This window comes from Neoarius graeffei, chromosome 9 (assembly GCF_027579695.1).
Source record: "Neoarius graeffei isolate fNeoGra1 chromosome 9, fNeoGra1.pri, whole genome shotgun sequence".
Taxonomy (NCBI): Eukaryota; Metazoa; Chordata; class Actinopteri; order Siluriformes; family Ariidae; genus Neoarius; species Neoarius graeffei.
In genome coordinates this window covers 6,281,055-6,296,514 of record NC_083577.1, presented here as the reverse complement: position 1 = coordinate 6,296,514, position 15,460 = coordinate 6,281,055, and the positions used below count along the sequence as shown (strand labels likewise).

Genomic DNA, 15,460 nt, shown 5'->3' with positions numbered 1-15,460 from the left:
GAGAGCTTCACAAGGAGTGGACTGAGGCCGGTGTCAGTGAATCAAGAACCACCATGCACAGACGTCTTCAGGAAAGGGGATACAACTGTCGCATTCCTAATATGAAGCCACTCTTGAACCACAGACGTCATCAGGAGCGTCTTACCTGGGCTAAGGAGAGAAAGAACTGGACTGTTGGTCAGTGGTCCAAAGTCCTCTTTTCAGTAAATTTTGCATTTCATTTAGAAATCAAGGTCCTAGAGTCTGGAGGAAGAGTGGAGAGGCACAGAATCCAATGTGTTTGAAGTCCAGTGTGAAGTTTCTGCAGTCGGTGATGATTTGGGGTGCCATGTCGTCATCTGGTGTTTTATCAAGTCCAAAAAGTCAATGCAGCGTCTACCACTTCATGCTTCCATCTGCTGACAAGCTTTATGGAGATGCTGATTTCCTTTTCCAGCAGGATGTAGCACCTGCCCACAGTGTCAAAACTACTACCAAATGGTTTGCTGACTGTTATATCACTGTGTTTGACTGGCCAGCCAACTCACCTGACCTGAACCCCAGAGAGAATCTTTGGGCGATTGTCAAGAGGAAGATGAGAAACACCTGGCTCAAAAATACAGACGAGCTGAAGGCCGCTATCAAAGCAACCTGGGCTTCAATAACACCTCAGCAGTGCCACAGGCTGATTGACTGTATAAATGAACATACTTTACAGAAGCTGGACATTACTGCATTGTAAATCCTTTTTTGATTGCTCTTTGGAAATATTCTAATAATTTGAGATACTTGATTTCTGATTTTCATGAGCCGTGGATGCCGCCTTTTTGATGGCTGTCTGGGGGACTTGTGTGAATCGTGCAGATCTGAGGAGTTTGTTTTGTTTTTTTTTGGGGGGGGGGGGGGGGGGGGGGGGGGCGTTGGAGTGTCTGATTATAATTTCATCAAAGTAAATTCTGTATTAAAATTACTAAATAAGCAAATGCCGTTACAGTCCATGAAACATAGGAAGTATAAGTATATTTAGTAATTTTAATACAGAATTTACTTTGATGAAATTATAATCAGGCACTCCAACCCCCCCCCAAAAAAAAAACTCATCAGATCTGCGCGATTCACACAAGTCCCCCAGACAGCCGTGAAAAAGGTGGCATCCGCCAAAAGGCGCGCCGTTTGCATCCATGAGCTATAAGCCATAATCATAAAAATTAAAACAAAAAAAGGCTTGAAATATTTCACTTTACGTGTAATGAATTTAGAACATATGAAAATGTACCTTTGTGAATTATGAGAAAATGTAACTCTTTGATGATATTCTAATTGTTTGAGACGCACTAGTGTAGTAGCAACGTGCACTTGGGTGGACGCTTCACATAATGTCAGATTAATAAAGGAACGCGTCATTTGTCAGTTCCAAATGTGACCTGATAGGAATTTAGACAGAACACCAGCACATATTTTATTTTATTTTTTTGTCAGAAAACCAGCTCAGGGAATCACTTGGAACAGTTTCAGATTAAGTCCCAGCTCTGGCACCATGATAAATGTCCAAATAAATAAGTAACCCTGATGATTCTGAGGTTCCTTTGGTCGAGTTGTAAGACTCGATACATGTGTGAGTACAACAGAAAGGTTATGACGTAAAAATGTATGTGAGCTCTAAACAAAGCAAACGGGCTCCAAACTTACCAAAAGAACAATCCAGAAAATAGCCGTGTTAAGCATGCAAACAAATGCACAAAAAGACACACACACACACACACACACACACACACACACACAAAAAGAAAGAGACATGTATAAACCAACACAAAGGCAAACTCAAAAACACACACACAGGTAAACATGACACGGCTCGACATTGGTTTCAGCAGTTAAACATCTCGGACATTAAACGACAGAAGAGAGATAAGCTACAAGAGCAGCATCTGGAAAATATAACAACTCTCTTTAATAAAACAATGACTGGTTATTAGAGAAACACAAAATACACACACACACACACACAAAACACACTGTAAATACACACAGCATCGAAACACAAAGGAGCCCATGAATGTCCGTTATAATCTGAATAAATGTTGAAGTAAAATAAATCTGGCTGTATTGTTGTGGAATGAAACTGTTAGTGTCGTGTTAATCATGACTGGAGTTCACGGTGACGAACACACACACACACGCCACGAGGACACACCGCTTTCCGCTGGACCGTGAGCGGACAGAATTGCGTGGGTGTGCGTTACACCCACATTCCTTTCCCCACACACACGCTTCGCTGATCAGCTACAGTCGGCTGTGTCCTATAACCTGGACGTCCACTTGATCCTTATTTGAAAAACTAGTCATATGTGACGCCTCACCGAATCCAGGGACGCATGTCGGCCGAAACGAATCCGAGATAATCGCAAAAGAAGCATTTTTTTTTTCGAAATTTGAGATTTTTGTTTTTTTCCATCATGTGCAAGTTGAGATCTTGAAGAATGCAATCAGTATTTCAGATAATAGATTGTTTTGTTGGAAAAGCATACATTTTTTGTTGCAAATTGTCTCGTTTTTGTCAGGACTGTAGCCTGCTGGGGGGTGTGTGGAAATTACCATATGGGCCATTCACGTGATGATTTAAGTCTTTTTTTTTTTTTTTCGCGAATCAGCTGTATGATCCGAGTTGAGCTCATGGCTACTTAACTGCATACAGGCGTGTGATTTCACTATGGAATGAGTTACTAAACAGAGCGCAGAGGACCTGAAACACCGCAAAGCAAACAGACGCACGGTATTTACATCGGAGATAACCATTTCTAGCAAAAAAAAAAAAAATGCAACCTCGTTTTCCAGATTGAATGGAATACTTGAATGATCGGATGATACACGGACCGTTCTAGGATTACATTCCATCGGAGGCATTGGTGTGTGCAAGGCGCCGTTTCTCTTTCTGATGGGGTGAGTTTATTAATCTAAGGCTGTGTGGTTATTTTTGCATGTAACGGAGAGTGTCGTGGTTTGGTTAAGCCTAGGTCACAACCGGACATACGATTTTTTTGGCCGTGTGATTTTTGGCGTTTCCCAAATCGCTGCGTTTTTTTTTTGTTCACGAAGAAAGACGCGCGTTGGCCGTAAGTTTGTCTTGCAACCTGAAAAAAACGTAAGCGCCCGTAGAGTTTGTTTGACATGACAAAGAACCTCTGTGGCCGGTCTGCGGCTCGAAAATCAGCACATCATACGCGCGCTCTCATGCGTTTCATGCGCGCTCTCCGTGTGTTTCTTGCGTTTTTTGCATGTAGACCGGCCGTAGGAGCACATACCGTACGGCCGGTTGTGACCGAGGCTTTACATGAAACTAGTGTTGTGTTAGTTGTGTCATCATCGTGCTATCTTTCTTTCTTACGGTGTGAGTAATTTTTCAACCACAAAACGTTAAAGTATACTTTAGGACTTATTTTTGTACTTCATAATTGTGTTGGGCATACTTTGCATGGAAGGAAAATTGACGTGGTGATCTTTGTTTACATGAAAGTAGCATCGTGCTAGCTCGTAGGGGGTAGGGCTTTCCTTAATGTCATGCAAATGAGCAGCATTATGTGCCCGCCCTACACCCAGAGTAGCTGAGATGGAAAACTTTGAGGGCGATTTTCTCCCTTTCCTGTTTTAAGAAGTATACACTTTCAAAAGGCCACACATTCTTCAAATATTGTCAGATCTCCACATGGAAGGCATCACTGGAAAGCTTAGAAACTGTACTTTCTGAATCTGTCAATAACTCAAAATGCCCCCGGGCCGACATGTGTCCCTGGATTCTGTGATCTGCCACATATTACATGTTACACGTGGCATCGAAATTATTTACGTCTTTCGAGAACGCTCTTCTGTCATCATGATGGACTTGTTTAACACAGCTACTCATATTCTTTAATAGTTTATCAAGGCTGATTTGGAATCGGATTGACCAGAATCCAAAGCTGAACTCATCATACTGCAGTCCGAGAGCGCCAAATCAGCTGAGCTCTCTAAAGGGGTGTGGAGCGTTCACACGTCACAAACCTGCTTACTAGAGAGAAGCGTGTTAGCACCGGTGCAGCCCCACTTGCGTTCACACGGCAGTTTTTGCGACCGTGCTATACGATAGTAATAATGCGGAAATGAAATATGCGCATGCGTGAAAATCTACTTCCTTTTCCCGGTTGTCATGGCATCACCAAGCGCCAGGAAAACAACGTGGATGAAGACACCAGTGTTGCCAGATACCGCTGACGTTTTCCAGCCCAAAATATGTTCAAATCCGCCAAAATGCTAGCCTGGCAAGCCAGACTAAATGTGAATATTTAGTCTGGCCTCGATCTGTAGACATTTCCGAAGCGGGTAGGAGGAACAACCCGCTGTCTTTCAAACTGTCTCTGTGCGTATAGGCCAACGCTCTGACCAATCAGCGCAACAGTGACTGTGACGTAGTCAGAGCGACAGAAAGCAGTGGGGGAGGCCTTGAAATAAATAATTTTTCAAAATGCGTATTAATTAATAAACAGGTTCTAGATATTAAGAAGTTTGGAGATAATGACCACAAGTTTGGAGTCTGTACCACATACACTCATTTTTTTCCAAGTGGTTTTCAAGGGTTTGCTTAAACTGTTTTTGAGAGTTTTTATTTAGTGGTGTTTGGTGAAATAATTTCCCTTAAATTTAAAATAACGGGAAAATAAGAAACAATCAAAAAGTAATGTTTCAAAGCTGTTTATTAATTCTTCGTACTGCACAAACTAGCCCCATCCTTTTGGCTACGAGCGGAGCCAGCTGGTAGATCAGACTTTTGCCATAGCCGGTCGGCAAAACAGCGAAAACGTCCTTCTTGAAAAGGAATGAGCGGAGAGCCTCTTCCTGCTCATGCTTCAACGAAAGTCTAATTCTTCTAAAACTGATTCCAAAGCGGAGTCAAACGCGCGCTGTTCTCTAGCCGTAGCCATCTTTCCTGCTGCGCTTTCTCCAGCGTCGCGCAGCCTTGTCATCACTCCTGCAAAAGCCCGCCCAAAGAATCCAAACAAAAACCTTGCGTTGTGATTGGTGGGCACGATTTAATGCCCGGGGTGTTTTTGTTTATATGGTGCAAGGCTAGACCCATTCGCTAGGTAAAAATATTTTTGGCCGCTAGGCGGTTGGGTCTAGTTTACTAGGCTACCAAAATGCACTTAAAACCGCCCAATCTGGCAACACTGGAAGACACGCAGTTCTGTTGTTGTTGATATTCGCCATTTTGGAAGCGCAAAATACCAGGATGCAAATTATGCAATGCCCGTATGTAATCAACTCTCCTCACGCGTAGCGAGTCTACCCCTGTAGCGTTCAGACGGCCCATTTTATATCGGTGCTGCCCCGCAAACTAGCATTTACTCCGGAGTAAATTTCTTAAACCGCCTCCCGAGCAGGGTTAGATTTGCACCGGTTTAAGCAGCTTTCAGGGGCGACACTGGTATAACTTTGTACCGTGTGAACGCTCTACCGGGGCAGCCCCGGTGCTACACCGGAGTAAAAGTTGCCGTGTGAACACCCCTTAAGTGGGCGGGGCAATCACAGTGACAACAGCCAATCATGGGCAACTGTGAGCTCATGTATGTGTAAGCAGGCGGATAGCGCTTTCCTCAGAGTGCGTTCCACTGCCCTGTCAGGGATGCCAGGGCTGATTCAGACTTCAACGTCGCAGATAAAGACCATCATTATTATTATTATTTTTTAAACACATAGTCATAATAATAGCAGCAGCAAATTGCTATCAAAGGTGGCAACAAAAACAAACATGCATTTTACCTAATAACATTTAAGCACAGATGGTCAGAAAAAGAATAAAATAAAGTTTACAAATTACTTTTGACTTGAGACAACCTTTTTTTTTTTTTTTTTAATCAGTTTGAGTCTCAAAAAGGGGAGCAGGGCTCGACATTAACGGCAGCCTGACTGTCCGGGACAACCAAATGTTTGGTCTGGACAAATCAAATCTGCCTGTCCGACGGGACGAGTTGAATATTTGAATATCTGTCGTGGCTCAGGTGGATAAGGCGCCATACCATAAATCCGGGGATCCGGGTTCGATTCCGACCCGAGGTCATTTCCCAATCCCTCCCCGTCTCTCTGTCCCGCTCATTTCCTGTCTCTACACTGTCCTATCCAATAAAGGTGAAAAAAACCCCAAAATAATCTTAAAAAAAAAAAAAACGCATGGTAATAAAAAGGTTACGGTCAGGACGAGCGAAAATCTTGCTGCTTGTCCGAGTGGATTAAAGAGTTGATGTCGAGTCCTGGGTAGAAGCTGATGAGCGAGGCAAAAGGAAGTGTGTGTCTCAGTGCTCGTAGAACTGAACTGCTCTCCTGAACAACACTGTCTTTACACACTCATGTCACTGCTCCTTACTCACTAATATGTGTGTGTTGCTTTTTTTTTTTAATAATGACTCCACTTCCTACTATTGCTCTGAACCCTCAGGTCGGTTTAGAAAATCTAAATATATTCTCAGTGAACGAACTCAATTAGTTTGCTATAACTCTGAGGAAACTAAAAGCAATTTCCGACTCCAGTCTCAAGTGATAAAAGGTTCGACTCCAGGACCTGGATCCTCTCTACATCCTGCAAACACGAGTCAGTGGAGTAAACCAGCTTCAGGCTCGCAGGAAGCCACACACTGTGACTATGCACTAAAACGCACTAATTAGATGTGATAATCACACATGCCTGCTTTATGACGATTTCCACCCAATTTACTATTTCTATAACAAGCAGCTGCTGAAGCAATGAATTTAAGGTTAATAATTAAGTACACGTTGTACAGTCCAGGGGTTTTTCTAGAAAAATTTAGCATGAGGGCGCTCACCATGGCGGGGGGGGGGGATGGTGCCGGTTGTCCGTCCCCCCCTCCGCCGTGTGAAGCCTTTGAAAAATTGAGGCTACAAGGGGACATTCTGAGGCTATCTGAGAGGGAAATTGTAACAAATTGTCTGTCAACATTGAAAAGAAAGAAGTAATCTTCTTCTGCCCCGGACAGTCTTTGGCTTTCTTCCGTTTCGTGCCGCGGGATGACATCTTTAAACGCCCAAGTGTTAACAAAAACAACTCGCGAACTACTTGTCAAAAGCTCCCGCGCCGGTGGGTGAAAGGTCATTCAGTCTCGAGAAATCTCGCTCTACAAGTCAGCTGACCTTGTATGTAACCCATGTCAAATCTCGCGAGAGCAGCCGCGACAAGTAAACAACATGGCGCCTCAGTCTGGAAAACGCCAATTCGGATTGTTTTTGCACCGTTTGGCGGTGTATCTACTATGATTGGAATGTTTTTGGAGTAATTATAACGTATTTGATGATCAGACACATTGTCACGTGGTGTTGCTGGGATGTTTTCACGGAGAAAAGATCGTTTTGAGAAAGACTGCATGTTGTGCAGTAGCATATAAGTGCATGGCCTAAGTGTGACTTGGGGTTCAATCGGCGTTTCGGTAAGAGGGCGCAGCGCCCCTGTTCCCCAGTTTAGACGAAAGCCTGCAGTCGGTCATCTTTTTCTTATTTTTGTGCTGAATATTTTTCAGTGCATCAGTGGAATTCAGCGTGGCCTGAAACACAGACTGGACTGGAGAACACACCACATCCAAGCAAAGTATGAGAAGCTCCACCTGCCATTTCCAACACATGATGTTAAAACAATTCTCACAACACAAGGTCACAACTCGTGAGCATCAGCTCATGAACAGACGAGCCGATTTGCCCGAGTTAGTGCTCAGAGACTTACGTTATTGTTGCGGGTTTCCACGGCCGGGAACTTTCTCACAATGAACTTGACGGCCGACTCGAGGTTTTTGTCGATCAGGTATGAGGGCTTGGCTTTGGGATCCCCACATGCCTAGAAAAAAAAAAAAGAGAGACATATAGGGGAAGACAGAAATATTCAAAACATTACTGTTTCAAATGCACTTCCTGTTGAAATGTGTGATAGTGAGGTCTAGTGAGCAAATATGCAACAAGTACAACGGCTAACACAAGTGAGAGGACAAGGAGGCACAAGTGCAGGCATCTGGCCACAGCTAAAAATGTGATGTAACAGAGGAAGGAGGGAGGGAGAGGAGGGAAATAGCAGTGGATGACAGCAAAGTTAGATATAGAAAGAGACTGGTACAGACCAATTAGAGTCAAATAACAGACACTCGGAGGTATCAAAGGGAGATTAGAGTCTCGTGGGATGGGTTTTTAAGAGAGAGAGAGAGACACACAGAGGGAGAGAGAGAGACACCAAGTCAGGGGACAGGTTTTAGACAGAGAGAGAGAGAGAGACCAAGTCGGGGGACAGGTTTTAGACAGAGAGAGAGAGAGAGAGACCAAGTCGGGGGACAGGTTTTAGAGAGAGAGAGAGAGAGAGAGAGAGAGAGAGAGAGAGAGAGAGAGCGCGCGCGCGCGCGAGAGTGTGTGTGTGTTGGGAGACGGGTTTTAGACAGAGAGTCGGGGGACGGGTTTTAGACAGAGAGTCGGGGGACGGGTTTTAGACAGAGAGTCGGGGGACGGGTTTTAGACAGAGAGTCGGGGGACGGGTTTTAGACAGAGAGTCGGGGGACGGGTTTTAGACAGAGAGTCGGGGGACGGGTTTTAGACAGAGAGTCGGGGGACGGGTTTTAGACAGAGAGTCGGGGGACGGGTTTTAGACAGAGAGTCGGGGGACGGGTTTTAGACAGAGAGTCGGGGGACGGGTTTTAGACAGAGAGTCGGGGGACGGGTTTTAGACAGAGAGTCGGGGGACGGGTTTTAGACAGAGAGTCGGGGGACGGGTTTTAGACAGAGAGTCGGGGGACGGGTTTTAGACAGAGAGTCGGGGGACGGGTTTTAGACAGAGAGTCGGGGGACGGGTTTTAGACAGAGAGTCGGGGGACGGGTTTTAGACAGAGTCGGGGGACGGGTTTTAGACAGAGAGTCGGGGGACGGGTTTTAGACAGAGAGTCGGGGGACGGGTTTTAGACAGTCTCGGTGCACGGGTTTTCAACAAAGAGAGACAGAGTTTAGATAGAGAGAGCCGGGGGAAGGGTTTTAGACAGACAGAGAGAGACGGGGACAGGTTTCAGACAGAGAGACAGACAGGGGACGGGTTTTAGACAGAGAGAGAGAGAGAGACGGGGGACGGGTTTTAGACAGAGAAAGAGAGAGACGGGGGATGGGTGTTAGACAGAGAGAGAGAGAGAGAGTCGGGGGACGGGTTTTAGACAGAGAGTCGGGGGACGGGTTTTAGACAGAGAGTCGGGGGACGGGTTTTAGACAGAGAGTCGGGGGACGGGTTTTAGACAGAGAGTCGGGGGACGGGTTTTAGACAGAGTCGGGGGACGGGTTTTAGACAGAGAGTCGGGGGACGGGTTTTAGACAGAGAGTCGGGGGACGGGTTTTAGACAGAGAGTCGGGGGACGGGTTTTAGACAGAGAGTCGGGGGACGGGTTTTAGACAGAGAGTCGGGGGACGGGTTTTAGACAGAGAGTCGGGGGACGGGTTTTCAACAAAGAGAGACAGAGTTTAGACAGAGAGAGCCGGGGGAAGGGTTTTAGACAGACAGAGAGAGACGGGGACAGGTTTCAGACAGAGAGACAGACAGGGGACGGGTTTTAGACAGAGAGAGAGAGACGGGGGACGGGTTTTAGACAGAGAAAGAGAGAGACGGGGGATGGGTGTTAGACAGAGAGAGAGAGAGAGAGAGAGAGAGAGACTGGGGACAGGTTTTAGACAGAGAAAGAGAGAGATGGGGACGGGTTTTAGACAGAGAGAGAGACGGGGGACGGGTTTTAGACAGAGGAAGAGAGACGGGGGACGGGTTTTAGACAGAGGAAGAGAGACGGGGGACGGGTTTTAGACCGAGAGAGAGAGACGGGGGACGGGTTTTAGACCGAGAGAGAGACGGGGACGGGTTTTAGACCGAGAGAGAGACGGGGACGGGTTTTAGACCGAGAGAGAGACGGGGACGGGTTTTAGACCGAGAGAGAGACGGGGACGGGTTTTAGACCGAGAGAGATACGGGGACGGGTTTTAGACCGAGAGAGATACGGGGACGGGTTTTAGACAGAGAGAGAGACAGAGACGGGACGGGTTTTAGACAGAGAGAGAGACAGAGACGGGACGGGTTTTAGACAGAGAGAGAGATGGGGACGGGTTTTAGACAGAGAGAGAGACAGAGACGGGACGGGTTTTAGACAGAGAGAGAGATGGGGATGGGTTTTAGACAGAGAGAGAGATGGGGACGGGTTTTAGACAGAGAGAGCGATGGGGACGGGTTTTAGACAGAGAGAGATGGGGGACGGGTTTTAGACAGAGAGAGATGGGGACGGGTTTTAGACAGAGAGAGATGGGGACGGGTTTTAGACAGAGAGAGATGGGGGACGGGTTTTAGACAGAGAGAGAGATGGGGACGGGTTTTAGACAGAGAGAGAGATGGGGGACGGGTTTTAGACAGAGAGACGGGGACGGGTTTTAGACAGAGAGAGAGAGACGGGGAACGGGTTTTAGACAGAGAGAGAGACGGGGAACGGGTTTTAGACAGAGAGAGAGAGAGAGAGACGGGGGACGGGTTTTAGACAGAGAGAGAGAGATGGGGGACGGGTTTTAGACAGAGAGAGCGATGGGGACGGGTTTTAGACAGAGAGAGATGGGGGACGGGTTTTAGACTGAGAGAGACGGGGACGGGTTTTAGACAGAGAGAGATGGGGGACGGGTTTTAGACAGAGAGAGATGGGGACGGGTTTTAGACAGAGAGATGGGGGACGGGTTTTAGACAGAGAGATGGGGGACGGGTTTTAGACAGAGAGAGAGACGGGGACGGGTTTTAGACAGAGAGAGAGACGGGGACGGATTTTAGACAGAGAGAGAGACGGGGATGGGTTTTAGACAGAGAGAGAGATGGGGGATGGGTTTTAGACAGAGAGAGAGAAGGGGGACGGGTTTTAGACAGAGAGAGAAGGGGGACGGGTTTTAGACAGAGAGAGAGACGGGGGACGGGTTTTAGACAGAGAGAGAGATGGGGGACGGGTTTTAGACAGAGAGAGAGATGGGGGACGGGTTTTAGACAGAGAGAGAGAGATGGGGGACGGGTTTTAGACTGAGAGAGACGGGGACGGGTTTTAGACAGAGAGAGAGACGGGGACGGGCTTTAGACAGAGAGAGAGACGGGGACGGGCTTTAGACAGAGAGAGACGGGGGACGGGTTTTAGACAGAGAGAGACGGGGGACGGGTTTTAGACAGAGAGAGACGGGGGACGGGTTTTAGACAGAGAGAGACGGGGGACGGGTTTTAGACAGAGAGAGACGGGGGACAAGTTTTAGACAGAGAGAGAGACGGGGACGGATTTTAGACAGAGAGAGAGACGGGGGACGGATTTTAGACAGAGAGAGAGACGGGGGACGGATTTTAGACAGAGAGAGACGGGGGACGGGTTTTAGACAGAGAGAGAGAGACAGGACGGGTTTTTGGCAGAGAGAGAGACGGGGACGGGTTTTAGACAGAGAGAGACGGGGGACAGGTTTTAGACAGAGAGAGACGGGGAACGGGTTTTAGACAGAGAGAGAGACGGGGGACGGATTTTAGACAGAGAGAGAGACGGGGGACGGATTTTAGACAGAGAGAGAGACGGGGGACGGATTTTAGACAGAGAGAGACGGGGGACGGATTTTACACAGAGAGAGACGGGGGACGGGTTTTAGACAGAGAGAGAGACGGGGACGGGTTTTAGACAGAGAGAGAGACAGACGGGACGGGTTTTAGACAGAGAGAGAGATGGGGACGGGTTTTAGACAGAGAGAGAGATGGGGACGGGTTTTAGACAGAGAGAGCGATGGGGACGGGTTTTAGACAGAGAGAGCGATGGGGACGGGTTTTAGACAGAGAGAGCGATGGGGACGGGTTTTAGACAGAGAGAGATGGGGGACGGGTTTTAGACAGAGAGAGATGGGGACGGGTTTTAGACAGAGAGAGATGGGGACGGGTTTTAGACAGAGAGAGATGGGGGACGGGTTTTAGACAGAGAGAGAGATGGGGACGGGTTTTAGACAGAGAGAGAGATGGGGGACGGGTTTTAGACAGAGAGACGGGGACGGGTTTTAGACAGAGAGAGAGACGGGGAACGGGTTTTAGACAGAGAGAGAGACGGGGAACGGGTTTTAGACAGAGAGAGAGAGAGAGAGACGGGGGACGGGTTTTAGACAGAGAGAGAGAGATGGGGGACGGGTTTTAGACAGAGAGAGCGATGGGGACGGGTTTTAGACAGAGAGAGATGGGGGACGGGTTTTAGACTGAGAGAGACGGGGACGGGTTTTAGACAGAGAGAGATGGGGGACGGGTTTTAGACAGAGAGAGATGGGGACGGGTTTTAGACAGAGAGATGGGGGACGGGTTTTAGACAGAGAGATGGGGGACAGGTTTTAGACAGAGAGAGAGACGGGGACGGGTTTTAGACAGAGAGAGAGACGGGGACGGATTTTAGACAGAGAGAGAGACGGGGATGGGTTTTAGACAGAGAGAGAGATGGGGGATGGGTTTTAGACAGAGAGAGAGATATGGGAGACGGGTTTTAGACAGAGAGAGAGAAGGGGGACGGGTTTTAGACAGAGAGAGAGACGGGGAACGGGTTTTAGACAGAGAGAGAGACGGGGGACGGGTTTTAGACAGAGAGAGAGATGGGGGACGGGTTTTAGACAGAGAGAGAGAGATGGGGGACGGGTTTTAGACTGAGAGAGACGGGGACGGGTTTTAGACAGAGAGAGAGACGGGGAACGGGTTTTAGACAGAGAGAGAGAGACGGGGAACGGGTTTTAGACAGAGAGAGAGAGACGGGGGACGGGTTTTAGACAGAGAGAGAGAGACCGAGTCGGGGGACAGGTTTTAGACAGAGTCTCGGTGAACGGGTTTTCAACAAAGAGAGACCGTATTGGGGGATGGGTTTTAGACAGAAACGGGGGACAGGTTTTAGAGAGCGAGAGAGAGAGAGAGGGAGAGATGGGTGACGGGTTTTAGACACAGAGAGAGTGAGTGTGTCAGGGACGGGTTTTAGACAAAGAGAGAGTCGGGGGATGGGTTTTCAACAGAAAGAGAGACAGGGAAAGCGAGTGAGTGTGTGTGTGTCGGGGGACGGGTTTTAGAGAGAGAGAGAGAGGGTTTTTTTCACCAAAAAACCCCTATGGAGAAAAAATCCAGGACCGTGACGTCGCCCGGTAGGACGCAGCCGGGGCCCCACCCTGGAGCCAGGCCCGGGGTTGGGGCTCGTATGCGAGCGCTTGGTGGCCGGGCCTTTGCCCATGGGGCCCGGCCGGGCTCAGCCCGAAGAGGTGACGTGGGCCCGACCTCCTGTGGGTTCACCACCCACAGAGGTAGCAGTAGGGGTTTGGTGCAGTGTGGATTGGGTGGCAGTCGAAGGCAGGGGCCTCGACGACCTGATCCCCGGACACAGCGGCTGGCTGTTGGGACATGGAATGTCACTTTGCTGGGGGGGAAGGAGCCTGAGCTTGTGCGGGAGGTTGAGAGGTACCGGCTAGAGATAGTCGGGCTCACCTCCATGCACAGCTTGGGCTCTGGAACCCAGCTCCTCGAGAGGGGCTGGACTTTCCACTTCTCTGGAGTCGCCCGTGGTGAGCGGCGGCGGGCTGGTGTGGGCTTCCTTATAGCTCCCCAGCTCAGCCGCCATGTGTTGGAGTTTACCCCAGTGAACGAGAGGGTCGCCTCTCTGCGCCTTCGGATTGGGGAGAGGGCTCTTGCTGTTGTTTGTGCCTACGGGCCAAATAGCAGTATAGAGTATCCGGCCTTCTTGGAGTCCCTGGGAGAGGTACTGAGGGGTGCTCAGACTGGGGACTCCATTGTGCTACTGGGGGACTTCAATGCTCATGTGGGCGATGACAGTGACACCTGGAGGGGCGTGGTTGGGAGGAACGGCCTCCCCGATCTGAACCCGAGTGGTGTTTTGTTATTGGACTTCTGTGCTAGTCACAGTTTGTCCATAACGAACACCATGTTCGAGCATAGGGGTGTCCATAAGTGCACGTGGCACCAGGACACCTTAGGTCGGAGGTCGATGATCGACTTTGTAGTCGTGTCATCTGATCTCCGACCCTATGTCTTGGACACTCGGGTGAAGAGAGGGGCTGAGTTGTCAACTGATCACCACCTGATGGTGAGTTGGATCCGCTGGCGGAGGAGGAAGCTGGACAGACCTGGCAGGCCCAAACGTATGGTGAGGGTCTGCTGGGAACGTCTGGCCGAGCACTCTGTTGGGGAGGTCTTTAACTCCCACCTCCGGGAGAGCTTTTCCCAGCTTCCGAGGGAGGCGGGGGACATTGAGTCTGAGTGGACCATGTTCTCTACCTCCATTGTGGACGCAGCTGTTCGGAGCTGTGGACGCAGCTGTTCGGAGCTGTGGCCGCAAGGTCTCCGGTGCCTGTCGTGGCGGCAATCCCCGAACCCGGTGGTGGACACCGGAAGTAAGGGATGCCGTCAAGCTGAAGAAGGAGTCCTATCGGGCCATGTTGACCTCCGGGACTCCTGAGGCAGCCGACGGGTATCGGCAGGCCAGGCGTGCTGCAGCTCGGGCAGTTGCGGAGGCAAAAACTCGGAACTGGGAGGAGTTCGGGGAGGCCATGGAGAAGGACTATCGGTCGGCCTCGAAGAAATTCTGGCAAACCGTCCGGCGCCTCAGGAGGGGGAAGCAGTACTCTGCCAACACTGTTTACAGTGCGGGTGGGGAGCTGTTGACCTCGACTGGGGACATTGTCGGGCGGTGGAAGGAATACTTTGAGGATCTCCTCAATCCCACCGTCATGTCTTCCACTGAGGAGACTGAGGCTGATGACTCAGAGGTGGACTCGTCCATTACCCAAGCCGAAGTCACTGAGGTGGTTTGCAAGCTCCTCGGTGGCAAGGCACCGGGGGTGGATGAGATCCGCCCTGAGTATCTCAAGTCTCTGGATGTTGTGGGGCTGTCTTGGTTGACACGCCTCTGCAACATCGCGTGGCGGTCGGGGACAGTGCCTCTGGAGTGGCAGACTGGGGTGGTGGTCCCTCTTTTTAAGAAAGGGGACCGGAGAGTGTGCTCCAATTATAGGGGAATCACACTTCTCAGCCTCCCAGGGAAAGTTTACTCCAGGGTACTGGAGAGGAGAATTCGACCAATAGTCGAACCTCGGATCCAGGAGGAACAATGCGGTTTTCGTCCTGGTCGCGGAACACTGGACCAGCTCTATACCCTTCATAGGGTGCTCGAGGGTTCATGGGAGTTTGCCCAACCAGTCCACATGTGCTTTGTGGATCTGGAGAAGGCATTCGACCGTGTCCCCCGTGGTATTCTGTGGGGGGTGCTTCGGGAGTATGGGGTTCGGGGCTCTTTGCTAAGGGCTGTCCGGTCCCTGTATGAACGGAGCAGGAGTCTGGTTCGCATTGCCGGCAGTAAGTCAGACCTGTTCCCAGTGCATGTTGGACTCCGTCAGGGCTGCCCTTTGTCACCGGTTC

At 49.4% G+C, this 15,460-nt stretch overlaps 1 protein-coding gene across 3 annotated transcripts in view; it reads right to left on the bottom strand.

The window, feature by feature from the left end:
* nckap1 (NCK-associated protein 1) overlaps positions 1-15,460 on the bottom strand; it is a 196,515-nt gene that overhangs the window by 132,954 nt on the left and 48,101 nt on the right. For 2 of the 3 annotated variants that reach the window (XM_060928976.1, XM_060928977.1), the window contains exon 2: positions 7,739-7,849. In XM_060928976.1, the coding sequence (XP_060784959.1) occupies positions 7,739-7,849 (111 nt within the window). Of the gene's footprint in view, positions 1-1,668; positions 1,720-7,738; positions 7,850-15,460 lie in introns of those variants that run through there. The other variant, XM_060928978.1, reaches the window with a different exon arrangement.